General features: G+C 32.8%; 1 protein-coding gene across 1 annotated transcript; it reads right to left on the bottom strand.

Annotated features, from left to right (window-relative positions):
- Window positions 1-490: 490 nt before the first annotated feature.
- LOC137826814 (ethylene-responsive transcription factor ERF014) lies at window positions 491-1,671 on the bottom strand. The gene has a single exon (XM_068632953.2). The coding sequence runs from the start codon at window positions 1,520-1,522 to the stop codon at window positions 806-808; it is 717 nt and encodes a 238-aa protein (XP_068489054.1). The 5' UTR covers window positions 1,523-1,671; the 3' UTR covers window positions 491-805.
- Between the last annotated feature and the right edge of the window lie 14,820 nt (window positions 1,672-16,491).

Here is a 16,491-nt window from a genome sequence, read left to right as displayed (position 1 = left end):
CATAATTGTTCTTTAGGCAAGACTAAATATGGTCCAAGAAAAGGCACACATTTCAATGGTTCAATTTTCCACACTCTGTACGGGTATGATTCCCCCTTCTCGGTGAATTCACAGGCATCTCTGACATTTTCCCATGCAAATAACAGTCTATTATTTGAGTATTAAAAAAAAAAACTGAAACTTTCTGTTTTTATTTTTGATCTTTTTAAATCCATAAACATTTTAATTAGAAAACGATGATAAGTTTAAAAGTCACAAATAGAATAATTTTTTACTGACTGATCATGTAATTTTTTTTATGTAAATGGAGCACTGAAATTAAAGTAAAAAATATATATTTTCAAACAAATAACCTTTTGTTGGCGTTTATAAAATATTTCTGTGCAAATAAATGCCTTCCATATACCTTATATGGACCAAAGATTTCTTTCATAATAACACAAACTAATAAAAATCAAAGAAAGCAATTGACACTATCGAACGCGTCTTGTTTTATGAAAGAAAAAAAGAAGAAAAAGAAATAGATTATACTTAGACATGCTGTCATTTTCCACCTTCATGTATAATTCATAGAAAACTTTTATCAAATTCGACATCACAAATATTGCATCAATAATACATATATATGTGTAGAAATCCAGAAATGGGAGACCAAAAATTGTCTTATCCCATCAGGAATTTCTTCCCTAGCATATGTAGTCTTAATTTGGTCACTGTCAGAGATTGATATCTTCGTATAACAACACCTGACAAACGAATATGAATTTGTAAACCAAAAAAAAAAATGGGTCGGCTTGAAAATCTCTCAGCAGAAGCTCCACAAACGGATATCACTTTCTTCATACAGATCATCAAGCAACTGTGTTGAATCAATGTCAAAGAATGCCCCACTTAGCATTTGCTCAACATATTTTGGGGATTGTAACTCCTCCAAGCCATACCAAGATTCCATCATAGCCATTGAATCATTTGGTTGATCACAGTTAATAGTAGGGGGAGGAGGAATGTAGGCCCCAAATGGTGACAGAAGTGAGACATCATCATCAATTTGGTCTGAGGGAGATGATGACATTGAAGGGGAAGAGACCAATGAAGAGGAAGAGGTTGAAGCAAGAGGAGGAGAAGGTGGAGAAGATGGGGTGGTAGCAACAATAGCATTGTCCAAAAAATTGTTGGCAGCAGCTGCAGCCACTCTTTGGATTGATTTTGGGGACATGAGAGTGTCTTGAGGAATGTAGTGTGAGGAGCTTGAAGGGAAGTTGAGATTGGCTGAGGAGCCCTTAAGGCAAAGTAGTGCAGCATCATAGGCTCTTGCTGCTGCCTCAGCAGTTGAATAAGATCCCAACCATATTCTAGTTTTTTGGTTTGGTGCTCTAATCTCTGACACCCATGAGCCCCAGCTTCTCATTCTCACTCCCTTGTACTTCTTCTTGCTGTCACTTAATGGTGGTGATGATGAGGAAGATAGTGCTCTCAATGGCTTTGATGATTCTGTGTGGATCTTGTTCTCAGGCTTAACCATTCTGATAGATGGCTCAAAGATGCTAGCTTTCTTCAGTGGAGTGAAAAAGTGTTTGAGTCAAGATTGGTTCTTTGGTGTGAAGATTTGTTGTGATGTGTGTGTGGGGTTTTGGTTTTCCTTCTTGGAAGTGGGGAAGTAAGGATGGTGTATTTATAGATTGAGACTTGGTTTTAAGGTACCAAAATTTCCATATTGAGATTGGTGCCAGATGTATTTTAATTAAATGAGATTGAATACAGAGGACTTGGTTCTTAAAATGACCATTTAGTCCTCTATCTCTGTGAAGCTTCCTTCAGATACGTATTATTATTATTATTATTATTATTATTATAAAAGCTTGTCCAATAATGACGACCAAATAAAACAATTCAGCAAACCTTCATTCTAACGATAAAAAAAGAACATCCTAGTAAACTAACATGGAGAATAATCCAGGTTAATATTATTTATTACTAATATTATTATTGAATTTTATGGAATATTTTTATGGTAATAGAAGCAATGCGTGTTTTTGACAGCCAAGTTAATAGTAGGACCAAGACAATGGACAACTATGAGTGAACAGTTTTTGAAACATAAACAACCCAAGTTAATGGTTTAGACTCAACATTTACTGCACTGTACTTGCATGCCCCAATTCTCATTTTAGTACTTCATCTGCCACCACTCACATTCAATAATTTTCTTAACTCAAACTCATACAATCTTTTTCCCAATTCACAGGCACAAAAACCACACAAGTGAAACCGGTCTGTTTTCAAAACAAGTTGCCCAAGTCAAGCCTTAATTATTTTGATAAAAGTTGTATTTTAATTAATTAATTATTAAAATATTATACTTAAAATTTAATTAATTGAATTTATAAGTTAAAATTTAATTTATGCTCCTTTATTTTTTTATTTTATTCTTAATTCAATAGTCTGATTTTTTTTTTAAATTAAATTTAAAGAAATAAAATAATATTAATTGTTATATAGAATGGAAATTGAAATATTATGGTAATCAATTTATTAAATTATATTTTTTTAAGATCTTATTGGGAAAAACATTTCATTCAAGTTTTATTAAATATGTTTATTAAGAAGGTATTTTGACCTGTTTTTATTTTAGGTAGAATTTATTTCTTTGGTTGTAACTTGGTTTCGTATGTTATTTTTTTGAAAATATAATAATATATTTATAAATGTACTTATAATCTTATTTTTAAATATAATATATTTACAAATATAATATTATTTTTACAATCATATAATTACAAGTATAATTTAAATTTATTAATTTTTGTTTTAAAAAGAAAAAAAAATAAATATAACGTATTACTTACTATATTTGTAATTTTATTTCTAAATACATTATATTAATATATAAAAAATTAATTTTTATTAAATATTTTTTAAAAGGAAAAAAATTAAGGTTACAATTCCATTGCCATGACATATTTCTAAATCGTGTCGATTTTCGTAAAAGAAATTAAATTATTGTGTTTGTATGATTGTTTTCCCCAATTGAGTGTTTTTCGGAAAAGGAAAATCGTAAATGGTAAGGATATATTTAATTAATACCCACACAATTTTATTCATTTTTTAATCAAATTAATAATTATACATTGCAAATGTTAAATCGCTTACATAGTAATCCAACAATAAAACACGGTTGACATGTGTTTTAAGACAATTATTAAAAAATCAATAATCTTTTATACATTATACTATTTCAATCTAAGAAAAATGTAAGTTTATTTTAAATTAGAATTAAATTTATTACCTTTTGAAGCAGTTTTTTTAAGATAATTTCATTCTACTAAATTAAAATAATATTTTATATTTTTTGTACGCGCCTTATTTTTTCTACATTAAATATAAATATTGCTGTAATTTATTTTGGAACAAACTAAAAGTTAAAGAATGACAGTTTATTGCAAAATAAAAACATCAATTAATTTAAAAGCCAAAATTAAACGTATAGTAATTTTAGTGCAAATAAAACAGTTTTGATTAAATAATGTTTTCTCTCTCTTTTGAATTAAATTTAAATCATGTTTTTTTTTCATTTTATAACGACTTTGGTTTAAGGTTTTCACATATTAATAAAAATAATAAATATACCGCTATTTAAATCACTTTTACTAAAAAAAAAATTAATATTTTATTAGAAAATGACATCAATCAGTTTAAAGTTTTATAGACTACCCAAAACTGTGATAAATATGAGTGTATAGGTTTGTTCTAACTCCATAGTAATAAATAATGCTGATACATTCTCTTAACATACTTCAATACATTCTTTATTATTCGATAAAATTGATGTAATAGTCTCACTTCATAAGACTATTAAATACAGATAAACCCACAAAATGTACTACTGCATCAGAGTTTATTAGCAGTATTTATTTTCTATAATAAATAAAAATTGTATCACCATATGCATGATGGTATGTAGAGGTGTCAAAGTTTAAACTAATAAATATGATGTACTTACTTAGCACTACTAGTTTGAAAGAAGAAGATTCAATAGAGGAGCTACATTGAAGAGTCATAAATTAACTTTACATTGAAGAGTCATAAATTAACTTTAAATAAAGAGTTCTTTTCCAAAACCTTATAAATAAAATCTAGAAAGTAAAATAGATCTATAGGTATTGTATTTTGTGCTAGTATTAGCATTTATTTCCAGTCTTTGAATTTGGAGCAAAACTAATATAAGTTAATAAATCTAACGTGCAAGCTACACAATACCACACGATTAGGATATTTCTTCAACACCATAGGATTATTTTCTCTCATAAATAGGACACTCATATACATGATTTTCAGCTTTGAATATAATATTGAATTGCTGTTAAAATTAGTGCACAATTTATACTCATTGTTAGTTTTCTTTAGATTATTTATTCTATTAGAAACTAGCCCAGAACATTTCCAAAAATTAGTCTAACTTCTCTTAAGTCTTGAAAATCAAGCTTCTCTTCGATCATCAACTTATATTTTATTGTCAATCCTACACAATTTCAACCATTAGAGTCGAGGAGGATTACATCAACGTCAAATGGTTATTATAAATTTGAGAGGAATTAAATTAAAAAAAAAATTAATGTGAATTAAATAAAATTTGGTTTACTTAATTTATAAATTAAATAAGTTTAAATCAATTGAAAATGGTTTGACTTGTAATCTATTAACAACTCTTTATTATTATTATTATTATTATTCATTTTTAATTATTTTTAATTATAATTATTTACTAATTTAATTATATAAGTTAATAATTTAATTTTTTTAAACTAGAATGTTGTTTAATAATATTTGAATAATTTAAATGTTTCCTATATTTATTTTTTTTAATTATAGATTGAAACTTTGATTTTCACCTATTATTTTTGTGATAATACTTAATGAAATAGGTGAACTTTAATTGTATGATTATAAATAGATAAGTTTAATCAATCTATTTTAATTGTATTAAATAAATATATAAAAAAAATTAAAAAATATACAAATTCACCTAATTGTACTAACCCATAATGAAAATTCATCTAATCTACTAAGCCATAATGAGTGGAATGAGATTATAAAAAGTATACTGATAAAAAAAAGAAGCAAGTTAGAGTGAAGTGAAAAATGAGTGTGAAGTGAAAACCCTTTTGCATTGCAATCAGGCACAGCTGTGGCTTCTCTGTATTCAGCACCAAAACCGCGTTCTGGGCCCTTGTTTCCTAAATAAAATGTGCCTTATTTTATGTGTCACACCAAACAAGGACTACTTTACAGTATTTGTATTTAATGTGCTTTGCAACGCATTTCAATGCATTCTTTCATATCGCCTGCGTTACTTGACTTTTGCACTCTTTCTTTGTCCCTCTTACTTCCATTTATTTCTTCTTCTTATTTTTTTTTTTTTAATTTTAAGGTTTTCAATTGATTCTCTATATGGTACGGTGGAGGACCAATTAGTTTTGCCTTTTGCTCTTCCAAAAACTGCCACCACACATGCATGCATGGATGCCATATGTCCAACTTACCTTTACTTCATATGGCCATACTTCCATGGGTTGACACATGTTCATATCTGCTGTATAAATATATAACAGTGTACTTCAGTTTTACTATATATGGCCTCCGCATCATAAAAAATATTGTATTTTATCTAGTAAATTGAAAAATATATATGCTCACCCTATCATAAAAAAAAATGTATTTTATCCAGTAAATCGGAAGTATAAGATAAAACAAAAAGAATATGAAATCAATATAATAAATTATGATAGTCAAATATTTTAGCAACAAGAAAATTTATTTTAACGTGGGAGAATGTTTTGTGTGTTGCTTTTAAATTATGAAGAAATACTTATAAGTGTTTAAGAATTTGATTTTAAGTTATCTAACTTATATATTATGAATTTATTTTATATTTAATTAATGTTTCACGTTGATATTCATCAATTTATGTGTGAGATTAAATAATCATGGATAGTTTGATAGGATCAATAATAAGTTATATTATATATCAAATGAATATAAATTTTTATTATGATAGATTTTACATGATTATATATATATCATCTTAAGAAGTGAACTTTAAATTTAATTTAATCTTACAAAATCAGTTTATAAGATTATATTTACATTCACTATGAATTAATTTTATCTCTAATTGAATTAAAATATCTAACAAAATGTTGAAATAGTTATTTTTAATTTATATTATAAACTAAGATATATCAAGATATATCAGTTTATTATATAATTGTATAAAAAGAATTGAAAGTAAGTTGAAAGTAGGGAAGAAATAAATAAGATATTATATAAGTATATATGTATAAAGAGAAAGATTTTCAAATTATTATATCTTAAGTTTTTAACATGTATAATACATATTCTCCCTTCACTTCTAATTCATGCATTTCTAAGTGTTAGGTGCGTGTGTTAGATGTGTGGAAAGTTACAATGATAAAAAATAATAATTTTTTGATGACTAAAAATATACTCTTAGAATTGTGGATATTAGAAGTTGTTATAAAGAAAAGCAAATTGTAATATTTTATTATGTGGATGGATTGATGTTATTGAGAAAGAAGAAAAAAAAGGTTCATTTTGTGGAGATATGTAGGAGGCTTTAGTAAGTTGGATTGTGGTCAAATTCACACGTTCATGGAGAAAAGAGAACACCTGTAAAGCCCTACCAAGAAAAAGGATGATGATGATGATACCACAGACAAATAGTCCACTGTCTACCAAACAGCATCAAGAAACCAAACAACTCCAATCCATTTTGGCTTTGACCAATAAAAAGACAATAAAGGTTGTGTTTAAAGTTATTTCTGTTATTTTGAGTTTGATTAGTAATGGGCAAAATTGAAATCTTCATCTTTTCATTTTTGTCATAATTTTTTATTCAATTTAATAATTTATTCTAACTTTTTTTATTTTATTAGTTCTAAATGACTTTATTTTTGCTAATATTTTATTTTGTTAGTAAAAGTTTGCTAAACCAAGTTCTTCTTACCATAGTTTTTTACTTTGTTCAGCCATCTTATTTTTTCTTTACCATAACTGTTCTTATAAATCCGTATTTAAAATGTGGCTAAATAGTCGTCTTTTTATTTATTGGACATAAAATTATGAAACTATCGTTTTACAGTGAAAATAGTTGTAATCTTTAAACCTTTTTTCACAACTAAAGTTATTTATTTCTTAATAATTTTACTCATACATAAATGAATGAATAATTTTACATATTAAAAAATGTTCTTTTGTTGTCATTTTATTTTTTATTTTTTTAATTCTTCAAATACAGTTGTTAAGTCTATTTTTGAAATTTTTTTAGTTCTTTTTAAATGAATTTAGTCTTTTTTGTTTTCATATTATTTTTCAATGTGATAACAAATGATGTTAACATACTTAAAAATATATATTCTTATTTATATAAATTTAAATTTTTTAATTAAATATTATATTTTATATATAATAATATTACTAATTATTATTTGTTACATATATGTAGTATTCATTAAATTTAATAAATATAATATATTTTTAAAAGTATGAATTTTTATTTGAATATGTAATATTAAAAGTACATTACTAATTAAAACTAAATATTAAAAAATATAGTTTGTGTGTGTGTATATATATAAACATATATATTAAAATATGAAAAAAAACTTTATGTTTTTTATTATCGATTAGAAATTTAGTTTATAAAATATATTTAATAAATTGGTAATAATAATAATATTAATAACCCTGTAAATATCTATCCTCAATAATCATTTAACAAAATTATTTTTAATTTTTTTATAATTTCACTATGTATTTAAAAATATCCATTTTTAATTATTATCATTTTAAAAACCATTCTTATTATTTATTATAAAAATTCATAAATAATGCAAAAAATATGTAGATAAAATAAAGTTACCTACATATCAACTAAAACAATCTATAGATAAAATAGATAGTAGTCATTTATGAATTTTAAAAATCTGTATGTAATTAAATATAAATTTATTCATAATAATTAAATGCATATTTATCAATAGATAATTACATATAAATATTATCAAATATGTAGACAATTACTAGCATATAATCAAATTTGCTGTAATTATTATTCATAAACCATATTTTAATGTTAGCAAAATAAAATGTCTATTAACATATATGTTAAATAAGTAATATGAGATTATAATGGCTAAATTAGATACTAAAAATTTGCTTGAAAATAATCTAAATAATTAGACACCTTGGTTACAAATTTAGAATCTAAATAATTAGTAGCAAAAACCTTAGTTGCTAATTAGATACCAATTTAGAAACCATTTAACAATAATAGAAACTAATTTAGAAACCAGAATTTTTTTAGTCTCTAAAATGGTCTCTAATTTAGTCACTATATGTACTAATTATTTTTAGTTTCTAAAAACTGATTTCTATTTCATGATTTTCTTGTAGTGTTATTCTACTTCTTCCACTTAAAAATATTTGTTCCAACCATAATTCTACTTATAGTAAACACATATATTAGTCAAGTTATATTTTTAAAATATAATAAAAAAACATTAAAGTTACCATTGTAATAAGTTTTTCATTTCATCATTGGATTTTCGTTGAAACGAACAAAACCACACCATTGTGCAATCCCTAAGTATAATTACAAGTAGGTGCTAATGGGATCTACATTGAATGACAAACAAACTAGTTATATAATTAACAAAACAAGTTAAAAAACTAACCCTTCAATGCATGGAGTCAAGTATATATGTCTCTTTGAGTCACTTATCAAGTACGGTTGGATTAGAACTTCATGTTCCCGACTTTTTGGATGGATTGAGCCTCAACAAATCCATATATGTTTGATTTACCTTGCTCCACACTAAATTTGTCCATGTACCTAACAAAATGAATTATAAGTTAAATGTAATTATTATAATATCAAAAAAATAAATGAAAATATAAACTTATATGACCCATAGTTGTATCACTGAAATGTTTAACATTGAGAGAAGTCAAATGTGTCTAGTAGGGAAATGTACACAGGAATAACAAAAGTATCGAGTCCAAAACTTTGTTGTCTCACTATACCTAAAACAGTTTCCTCCTCCACCTTAGTAATATGGTCTGAAGCTTCGATCTGTGATCATCCTGAGTTCTGCTATCTTGTCATAATCATCAAAGGTTCTCCTTTATCCTACTTATCAGGGAAAAAATTCTACACAAAGGAAAAAAGTTAGTTCAAAAACCAAATTGATAATTAGTAAAAATATAACTTTAGGCTTTGTAATAATTGTTTAATCCTCTAAAAAAATATTTTTATTAATATCTTTTAAAAAATATGCTTTCTATCACAAATTTGAAATCGTTTGGATTTCAAAATGGATTGGAAAGAAACCAAATTCTTTAATTTGGGGAATTGAGAGTTGATGAAAATGTAATTATAAACTTTCAATAACTATTGATTCTTCTACAAAATATTTATTTTTTATTATTTATTTTGTAAAATTTGTTTCACTATCTAAAGTTTGAAATAGTTTGGATTTTAAATAGGATCTATGTAACTGGTAATTATTCTTACCGGATTTTCGAGATGTTGAATCCAAGTAATTGATGAAGACCAATTTTCTCCTTGGATGATGGTCGAGCTTTATCACCAGTACCGAGTAGAAGTCTACCTGCAGGAAACTTTCTAGAGCTCAAGTCAATAAGAGTATAATAATCTCTGAGTAACAAGTGAATATCAAGTAATAAGTTAGTGAGAAATACTTCCTATAGTTGTATTTATAAGTTTGAGAGGACCATGACATGTACTAGTAACCACTTTTGTTACAAGTATTTGTGCCGAGCTTTGCGGTCACGTTAGTGTGGTTATAAATGCAATAAAGTGGTTACTAGGGAAATATATGGTCAACTAAAAGTGGTTAATATCCATGTTGGGTTGAGTAGTACACAAGGCTCCCAAGCTCGGAATCCAAGTTTCAAAGAGATCCTGCTTGAGCAGTTCTATATAAATAACCTAGGTTGATCTTTACAACCATCTACAAATCGATGGCCCGATATGTTTTTACTCGTGGCCGGTAGAGTTATCAGAGTTCAGAATTAAGTATGAATCGAGAGGGCCTATCAAGTTGCAGTGTTTAGTCGACTTTACCTCGGAGCTGCAAGACAACTTGGAGTCAGAAGCATCATAGATTTTATACGTTGATTAGGGATGGCAAAGCAAGTCAGCTCGCCCCACACTTGACCCGCCTTGTGTAATGAATGTGGGTTGGATTCCCTACCCCGCCCCGCATAAGTGTCAGCCCGCATTCGTTTTTTTTTTTAGAAGTTCAGAGACAATGATTTTTACTTTTTGCTATTGAAAACTTGTCAAATTGAACCTATATTTACTACTATCAAACATCAATATGTTTTCTTCCATTTCAAACATAGTCAAACATGAATAATTCAATTAAGATAAAAAATAAAATATCAATATTCTTCAATTTTAAAAACAATAAAAATAGCTAATTCAAAAACATTAAACATAAACACTACTACAATAAACATAGTTGCATCATTGGAATGAATGAATATAAATGGAAAAGGAAAACTTATTTCTTTTAGTGCAACTTGCCTTGCCATTGCCCTATGTTTTTTACTAGCAGGCCGCAGGCCAGCTTGCATGGCCTACCCTGCTTTGCAATCCCTAATGTTGATGGGTCTTCCAATAAAGGCGAAGGAGGAGCAGAAGTTGTTCTCAAAGAGCCGAGAAGTCTCCAGATAGAATAATCTTTACACTTTGGTTTCAAAGCGTCAAACAACCAAGCTGAGTATGAAGCTCTCATAGCTGGGTTGTTACTGGCTAAAGACATGGGAGCCTAAAAAGTTGAATGTAAGACAGACTCACAATTAACAGTTAGTCATATAAGCGGGGAGTATCAAGTGAAAGATCCTTTGCTCCTGAAGTATTATCACCGAGTGGTCAGCATCATGGTAGGATGTGAAAGTTTCACCATACATCACATAAAGTGAGAAGATATTTCTCGAGCTGACATCTTGTCAAAATTGGCCAGTAGTAAACAGAAAGGCCGACACGACACTGTCATACAACAAACTTTATTTACTCTATCAGTTGGAATCGAAGAATGCATGACGACAGGAAGTAGATTGTATTTATGAGATCAAGGGTGTGCTGGAAGATCGGAAGGCTGGGAAGGAATGTCGCGACCTTACAATTGCGAAGAAGGCCTCTCGATTTGTCTTAGTGGGTGATGACTTGTATAAAAGAGGTTTCTCAACTCCGCTGCTTAAATGTGTATCTAAAGCCGAGGTCGAATACATCTTAAAGGAGCTACACCATGGTGCATGCGACCTACACTCGGGAGCGCGAACAATGGTGACGAGAGTACTTAGAGCAAGCTATTATTGGCCCACCCTGGGAGCCGATTGTGCTGATTTTGTTAAACGATGCCAGAATTGCCAAGAGCGTGGTCCCTCCTACACCTCCACCCTCATGACTTGAAAAATATCAATTCTTCATGGTTGCTTGCCTTATAAGGGATGAATATAATCAACCATTTTGCACCAAAAATAGGGCAAAGAAGATTCTTGTTGGTAGAAGTGGATTATTTCACAAAGTAGATTGAGGCAGAACCTCTAGCAAAAATCACTGCTCAACAAGTAAAAAAATTTGTTTGGAAGGATATAGTATGTTGATTCGGCATTCCACACACTATTATAACTGACGATGGGAAACAATTTACGGACTGAAAGCTTTATGAGTTCTATAACAGTCTTGGCATTCAGCACAAAACGAGTTCAGTGGAACACCCACAAACTAACGGACAGGGTGAGTCCACAAACAAGGTCATTCTGACCGAGTTAAAGAAGAGGTCAGGCAGCGCGAAAGGAAGGTGGACAGAAGAGCTTCTCAAAGTCCTCTAGGCCTATAAGTGCACCCCACACTCGGTTATAGGGGAAAGCCCGTACAACCTCACATACGGAACGGATGCCACACTACCAGTTGAGGTCGGGGAGCCGACAATCTGGCGTGAACTCGAAAACCTCAAGCTGAATGACGAATGCCTGAAGACCAGGCTGAATTTGCTTCAACAATTGCGCAATAAGGCAAATATATGGGAATAAGCATGGTTATCAAACTCGCGAGTCAACTCGTTGACTCGTCCGAGTTTACGTGCCCACTTTGCCTTACCGAGTTAACTCCTTAGTAAACTCGTTTTATGGGTAAACTCGGTGGACTCGGCGCAGACTCGGTGAAATCGCAGTGGACTCGCGACTCTGGTCCGAGTTGGCGAGTCCAACTGGATTTTTTTAAACCCCAAAACGGTGTCGTTTGTCGAGTTCTTCTGTGGAGTGTGACGGTAAATCAAGCGGAGCGTGTAGTGGTCGCGGGTTACAAGTGGTCGCGGGTTGCAGTGGTGGCGTCGCGGTGGTCACGGGTTGCAGGTGGTGGCGTCGCGGTGGTCATGGGTTGCAGGTGGTGGCGTCGCGGTGGTTGCAGGTTACTGCTTATCATTTAAGGTTGGAGATGGGTGGAGTGAAATTAGGGTAGAGAAGGGATTATGTGTTTTTTTATTGGGCTGCTGTAAGTCTGTTTTTTTAATTGGGCTTGCTGCACATTTGTTTTTTTTGGCATAAATTGAATTTAAAGGAGCAGTATATTTTTTAAGGAATGTGTGGGAGGGAGTGGATCAAATTCAAGTGAGGTTAATAGATCTGCATCTTCTAATAGAAGTAAAAATGCTCTAGGAAACTATTATTATTATTTTTTTAATGAGAGTAGACTCTTACGAGTCTACGAGTCGAGTCTACGGAGCTCCCACGAGTCTACGTAGACTCGCGAGTTTGACAACCCTGGGAATAAGCATGTAAACAGAGGGAGTCCAAGAGATACAACTATAAAACCAAACCAAGGTCATTCCACGAAGGTGATCTCGTATGGAGGATGAGAGGAGAAGCTCGCAAGACTTCAGCAAAGGGTAAGTTCAGTTCGAATTGGGAGGGACCATTTAAAGTCAAAGAAAACCTACACAATGGATCCTACCATTTGCAGCAGTTAGATGGTGGAGAAGTGTCAAGGACCTAAAATGCAAGCCGCTTGAAAATGTACTTTAGCTAATATGTATTGTAGATGTACCTTTTCCTACTACCAGTCTTTTTCCCCAAAAAAGAGTTTTGGTTGAAGTAGGTTTTAACGAGACATCATATGAATGAAAGCAAACTTGTCATCTATATAATTGAATCACTACCGACAACACGACAAAGAAACCTCTCGGCCAAGGTAGAATTCACCTAACTGAAACTCTGCCGAGAACGCGTTAAAGAATCCTACCGAGAGCACATTAAAGAAACCTCTCGACCAAGGTAGAATTCACTTAAGTGAATCCTTGCCGAGAGCATGTTAAAAAATCCTCTCGACAAAGGAAGAATTCACCCAAGTGAATCCTTGCTGACATCACGTTAAAGAAACCTCTCGACCAAGGTAGAATTCACCTAAGTAAATCCCTGCCGAGAGTGCGTTAAAGGAACCTCTTGGCGAATGAAGAATTCACCAAAGTGAATCCCTGCCGAGAGCGTATTAAAGGAAATTCTCGACGAAGGAAGATTTCACCCAAGTGAATCCCTGCCGAGAGTGCGTTAAAGGAACCTCTCGGTGAAGCAAGAACTCACCCAAGTGAATCCCTACTGAGAGCGCATTAAAGGAACCTCTCGATGAATGAAGAATTCACCCAAGTGAATCCTTGCCGAGAGAACATTAAAGAAACCTCTCGGCCAAGGTAAAATTCATCTAAGTGAATCCTTGTCGAGAACGCGTTAAAGGAACCTCTAGCGAAGGAAGAATTCACCTAAGTGAATCCCTACCGAGAGCATTTTAAAGAAACCTCTCGGTCAAGGCAGAATTCACCTAAGTAAATTTGTGTCGAGAGTGCGTTAAAGAATCCTCTCGGCAAAGGAAGAATTCACCTAAGTGAATCCCTACCGAGAGCTGATTAAAGGAAGAAAGCGTAAGCGAGTGAAAACATGTAAAGCGAAAAGGAAACAGTTTCATGAGAAGTTAAGTACATTCCATTAAAGGCAGACAGGCTGCCAATTTACACAAAATATGGCACACGTTTACAAAAAGGTTAAACATGTGTGTCCAGTCAAAAAGAGAAACAAAGAAAGCCTAGGGATGAACATCTATCCTCTCGGTGCCGGGAGTCCCTGGAGGAGCCGACACGACTTCTCGGGCATTCGGAATATCCTCAATAGGTATAAGTTGGCCTTGGTAGAAGTCTTTGACGACATCGAACTTTCCCTTGTCCAAAGGAATGTTGTAGAAGAACCCTGCTTGCTGAAGAGCCTTTTGGAAGTCGAGCTCATGTTGATCTAATACATTGTCTTCGACAACCTCCAAGTCCTTCACTAACTTCTTAATCTTCTCCTTGGACAGGTAGTTCGAGAGGGTCATGTCCGAAAAACTTTCCTTGAGCCCTCAGATATTCTCATCTGCCTTCATGGTGAGCTCTTTCCCCACCCTCTCAGCCTCAACACACAAGTTTTTCCAGTGGCTTATCTTGGCTTCTAGGTATTGATTCCTAGCCAAGAGACCACTATTCTCGTTCAAGGTCGATTGGAGGTTGACAGCCAAATCCTCTAACTGAGAGCGCAAGCTATCCAATTTAGTCACACTCTTGTCTCACTTCATCAGGTCGGAAGCCATGCGCTTGCGGAGAACTAGGGTGCACAAGCATAACTCCATGAACGCATCGTGGACTTGGGAAGGCCGAGCCAACAAGTAGGCGTCTTGCTCGTAGGGGTTGAGTGTAATTGTCACCCCCTTAGCCACTCAGAGATCGTGACCTAAGAAATCAAGGTTAGTTGAGCTCGACCCTCTGGTTCCGTGACCTTTCTTAGGGGACTTGCCTGAAGTGGAACACTCTCTGTGACACCGAAAAGAGCGACCATGATCCTTTCTATGGTCTTCTTTTGTTCTCTTCTTTGGATTGATGAGAGGACAAGTGCTCTCTGTTGCTGGCACCACAATTATTAGAATGGCAGCTTCCACAACATGTGTGGAAGATCTAACACCTCTCTCGGCTCTCTGAGCTTGCCTCCTCATGAGAAGCTCTCGGAACTAATCCTTATTACCACCTTCCGGTGCCATGCTTGCCATTATTCTTGCACACGACAAAAATGTCATCATATTAGAAATACGCTAAGACGAGTAGAATAACATACCATCAAAATCAATGATTTTTTGAGGGGACAAGTAGGCACAAACAAGAGGTCGAGTTGGGATCTTGCGGGGAAGCCCGTCCAAAACAGACAACACTTCCAGATCGTCCTCAGTCATCAGGGACCTCGACCACATATGAAAGCGTGTCAGATCCTTTGTCCAATAAAAGGGAAACCTGGGAGTCTCGCCATCATAAAAATATTGGTGGCCTTCCTCCTCAATCACGACCTTGAAGAAACTCCCATTGAAGTTCTTATAAGATGTGGTAAAAGGAGAAAGGAGGTTGTTTTTCGATTGGCTAACTAAAGATACCCAACTTATCCAACTTATCTGGTCTCCCGGCCTCATACTGAAATAATGCAAGAAAGACCTAGGGGTGGCCTTAAGGCTCAACAATCACAAAGCAACCGAAAGGCCTAGAGTGCAGCCCAACTCAAGGAAGAAGAAGAAGATGCTACAAGCCCTAAATCATCCCTACCTACAAGATTGGCCAATCGAGAGGACTTTTCAGTGCTCTTAGTATCACTAGAACTAATATCTACGACCATCGACCTTCCCCTACTCAAACTCCCTGACACACAAATGAAAATAAAGTGGTGACAGAAAGGGAAGACATGGTTACCTCCAAAGACTCTTCAACTAGTACACACAGATTATAAGGCAAACACTCTCGGCTCTCAGATTCTCTAAGCAAATTCACGGTTAACGCATGAAAGATGGAACCCACCACCACTCTTATTTATAGGTGGAGGAATGGGCAAATACGAACTGTCACTCTTAATTTGCACCATTGGATCAACTCGACGTCAACGGTCCAGATCATGCGACTCTACGCATCCTGACAGCATGTCACATCCACGCACCTCGAACGTAACAATGAACTTCCCTACTCGGCTTCGAGGGCACATGAGCAATCACATGGCATAACAGTCATGCGGAAGTGCCAGTCACACAGAGTAGCAGCTACCCGACTTATCAGCCATGTAAGGTCTTGCATAAAGTTCATCTACTAGGGCTTGGGGGGCATATGACCCGATATGAGCATCTAGCTAAAGATAAAGCAATTTTTCTTTTACACAAACTCTACATGACACTCAAATCGCTCCACTCGAACTGGGGAGACAAATGTACTACCAGATAGTCGAGAAGGTCAAATGACTCTCTTAATCCAAACATATCCCGTAAACTTAAAATTAGTCGTAATTAAGCCAATTTAGTTGTAAATCATGATTAAGGCATGATTGACCCCTCTTTTG

This window comes from Phaseolus vulgaris, chromosome 8, assembly GCF_051622355.1.
Source record: "Phaseolus vulgaris cultivar YP4 chromosome 8, ASM5162235v1, whole genome shotgun sequence".
Classification (NCBI taxonomy): Eukaryota; Viridiplantae; Streptophyta; class Magnoliopsida; order Fabales; family Fabaceae; genus Phaseolus; species Phaseolus vulgaris.
Note: the sequence above shows the minus strand (reverse complement) of the source record. Positions and strands in the feature narration are given on the sequence as shown.

Coding starts and splice junctions, on each gene's coding strand:
- LOC137826814 (XM_068632953.2), bottom strand. CDS start 1,522: ATGGTTAAGCCTGAGAACAAGATCCACACAGAATCATCAAAGCCATTG.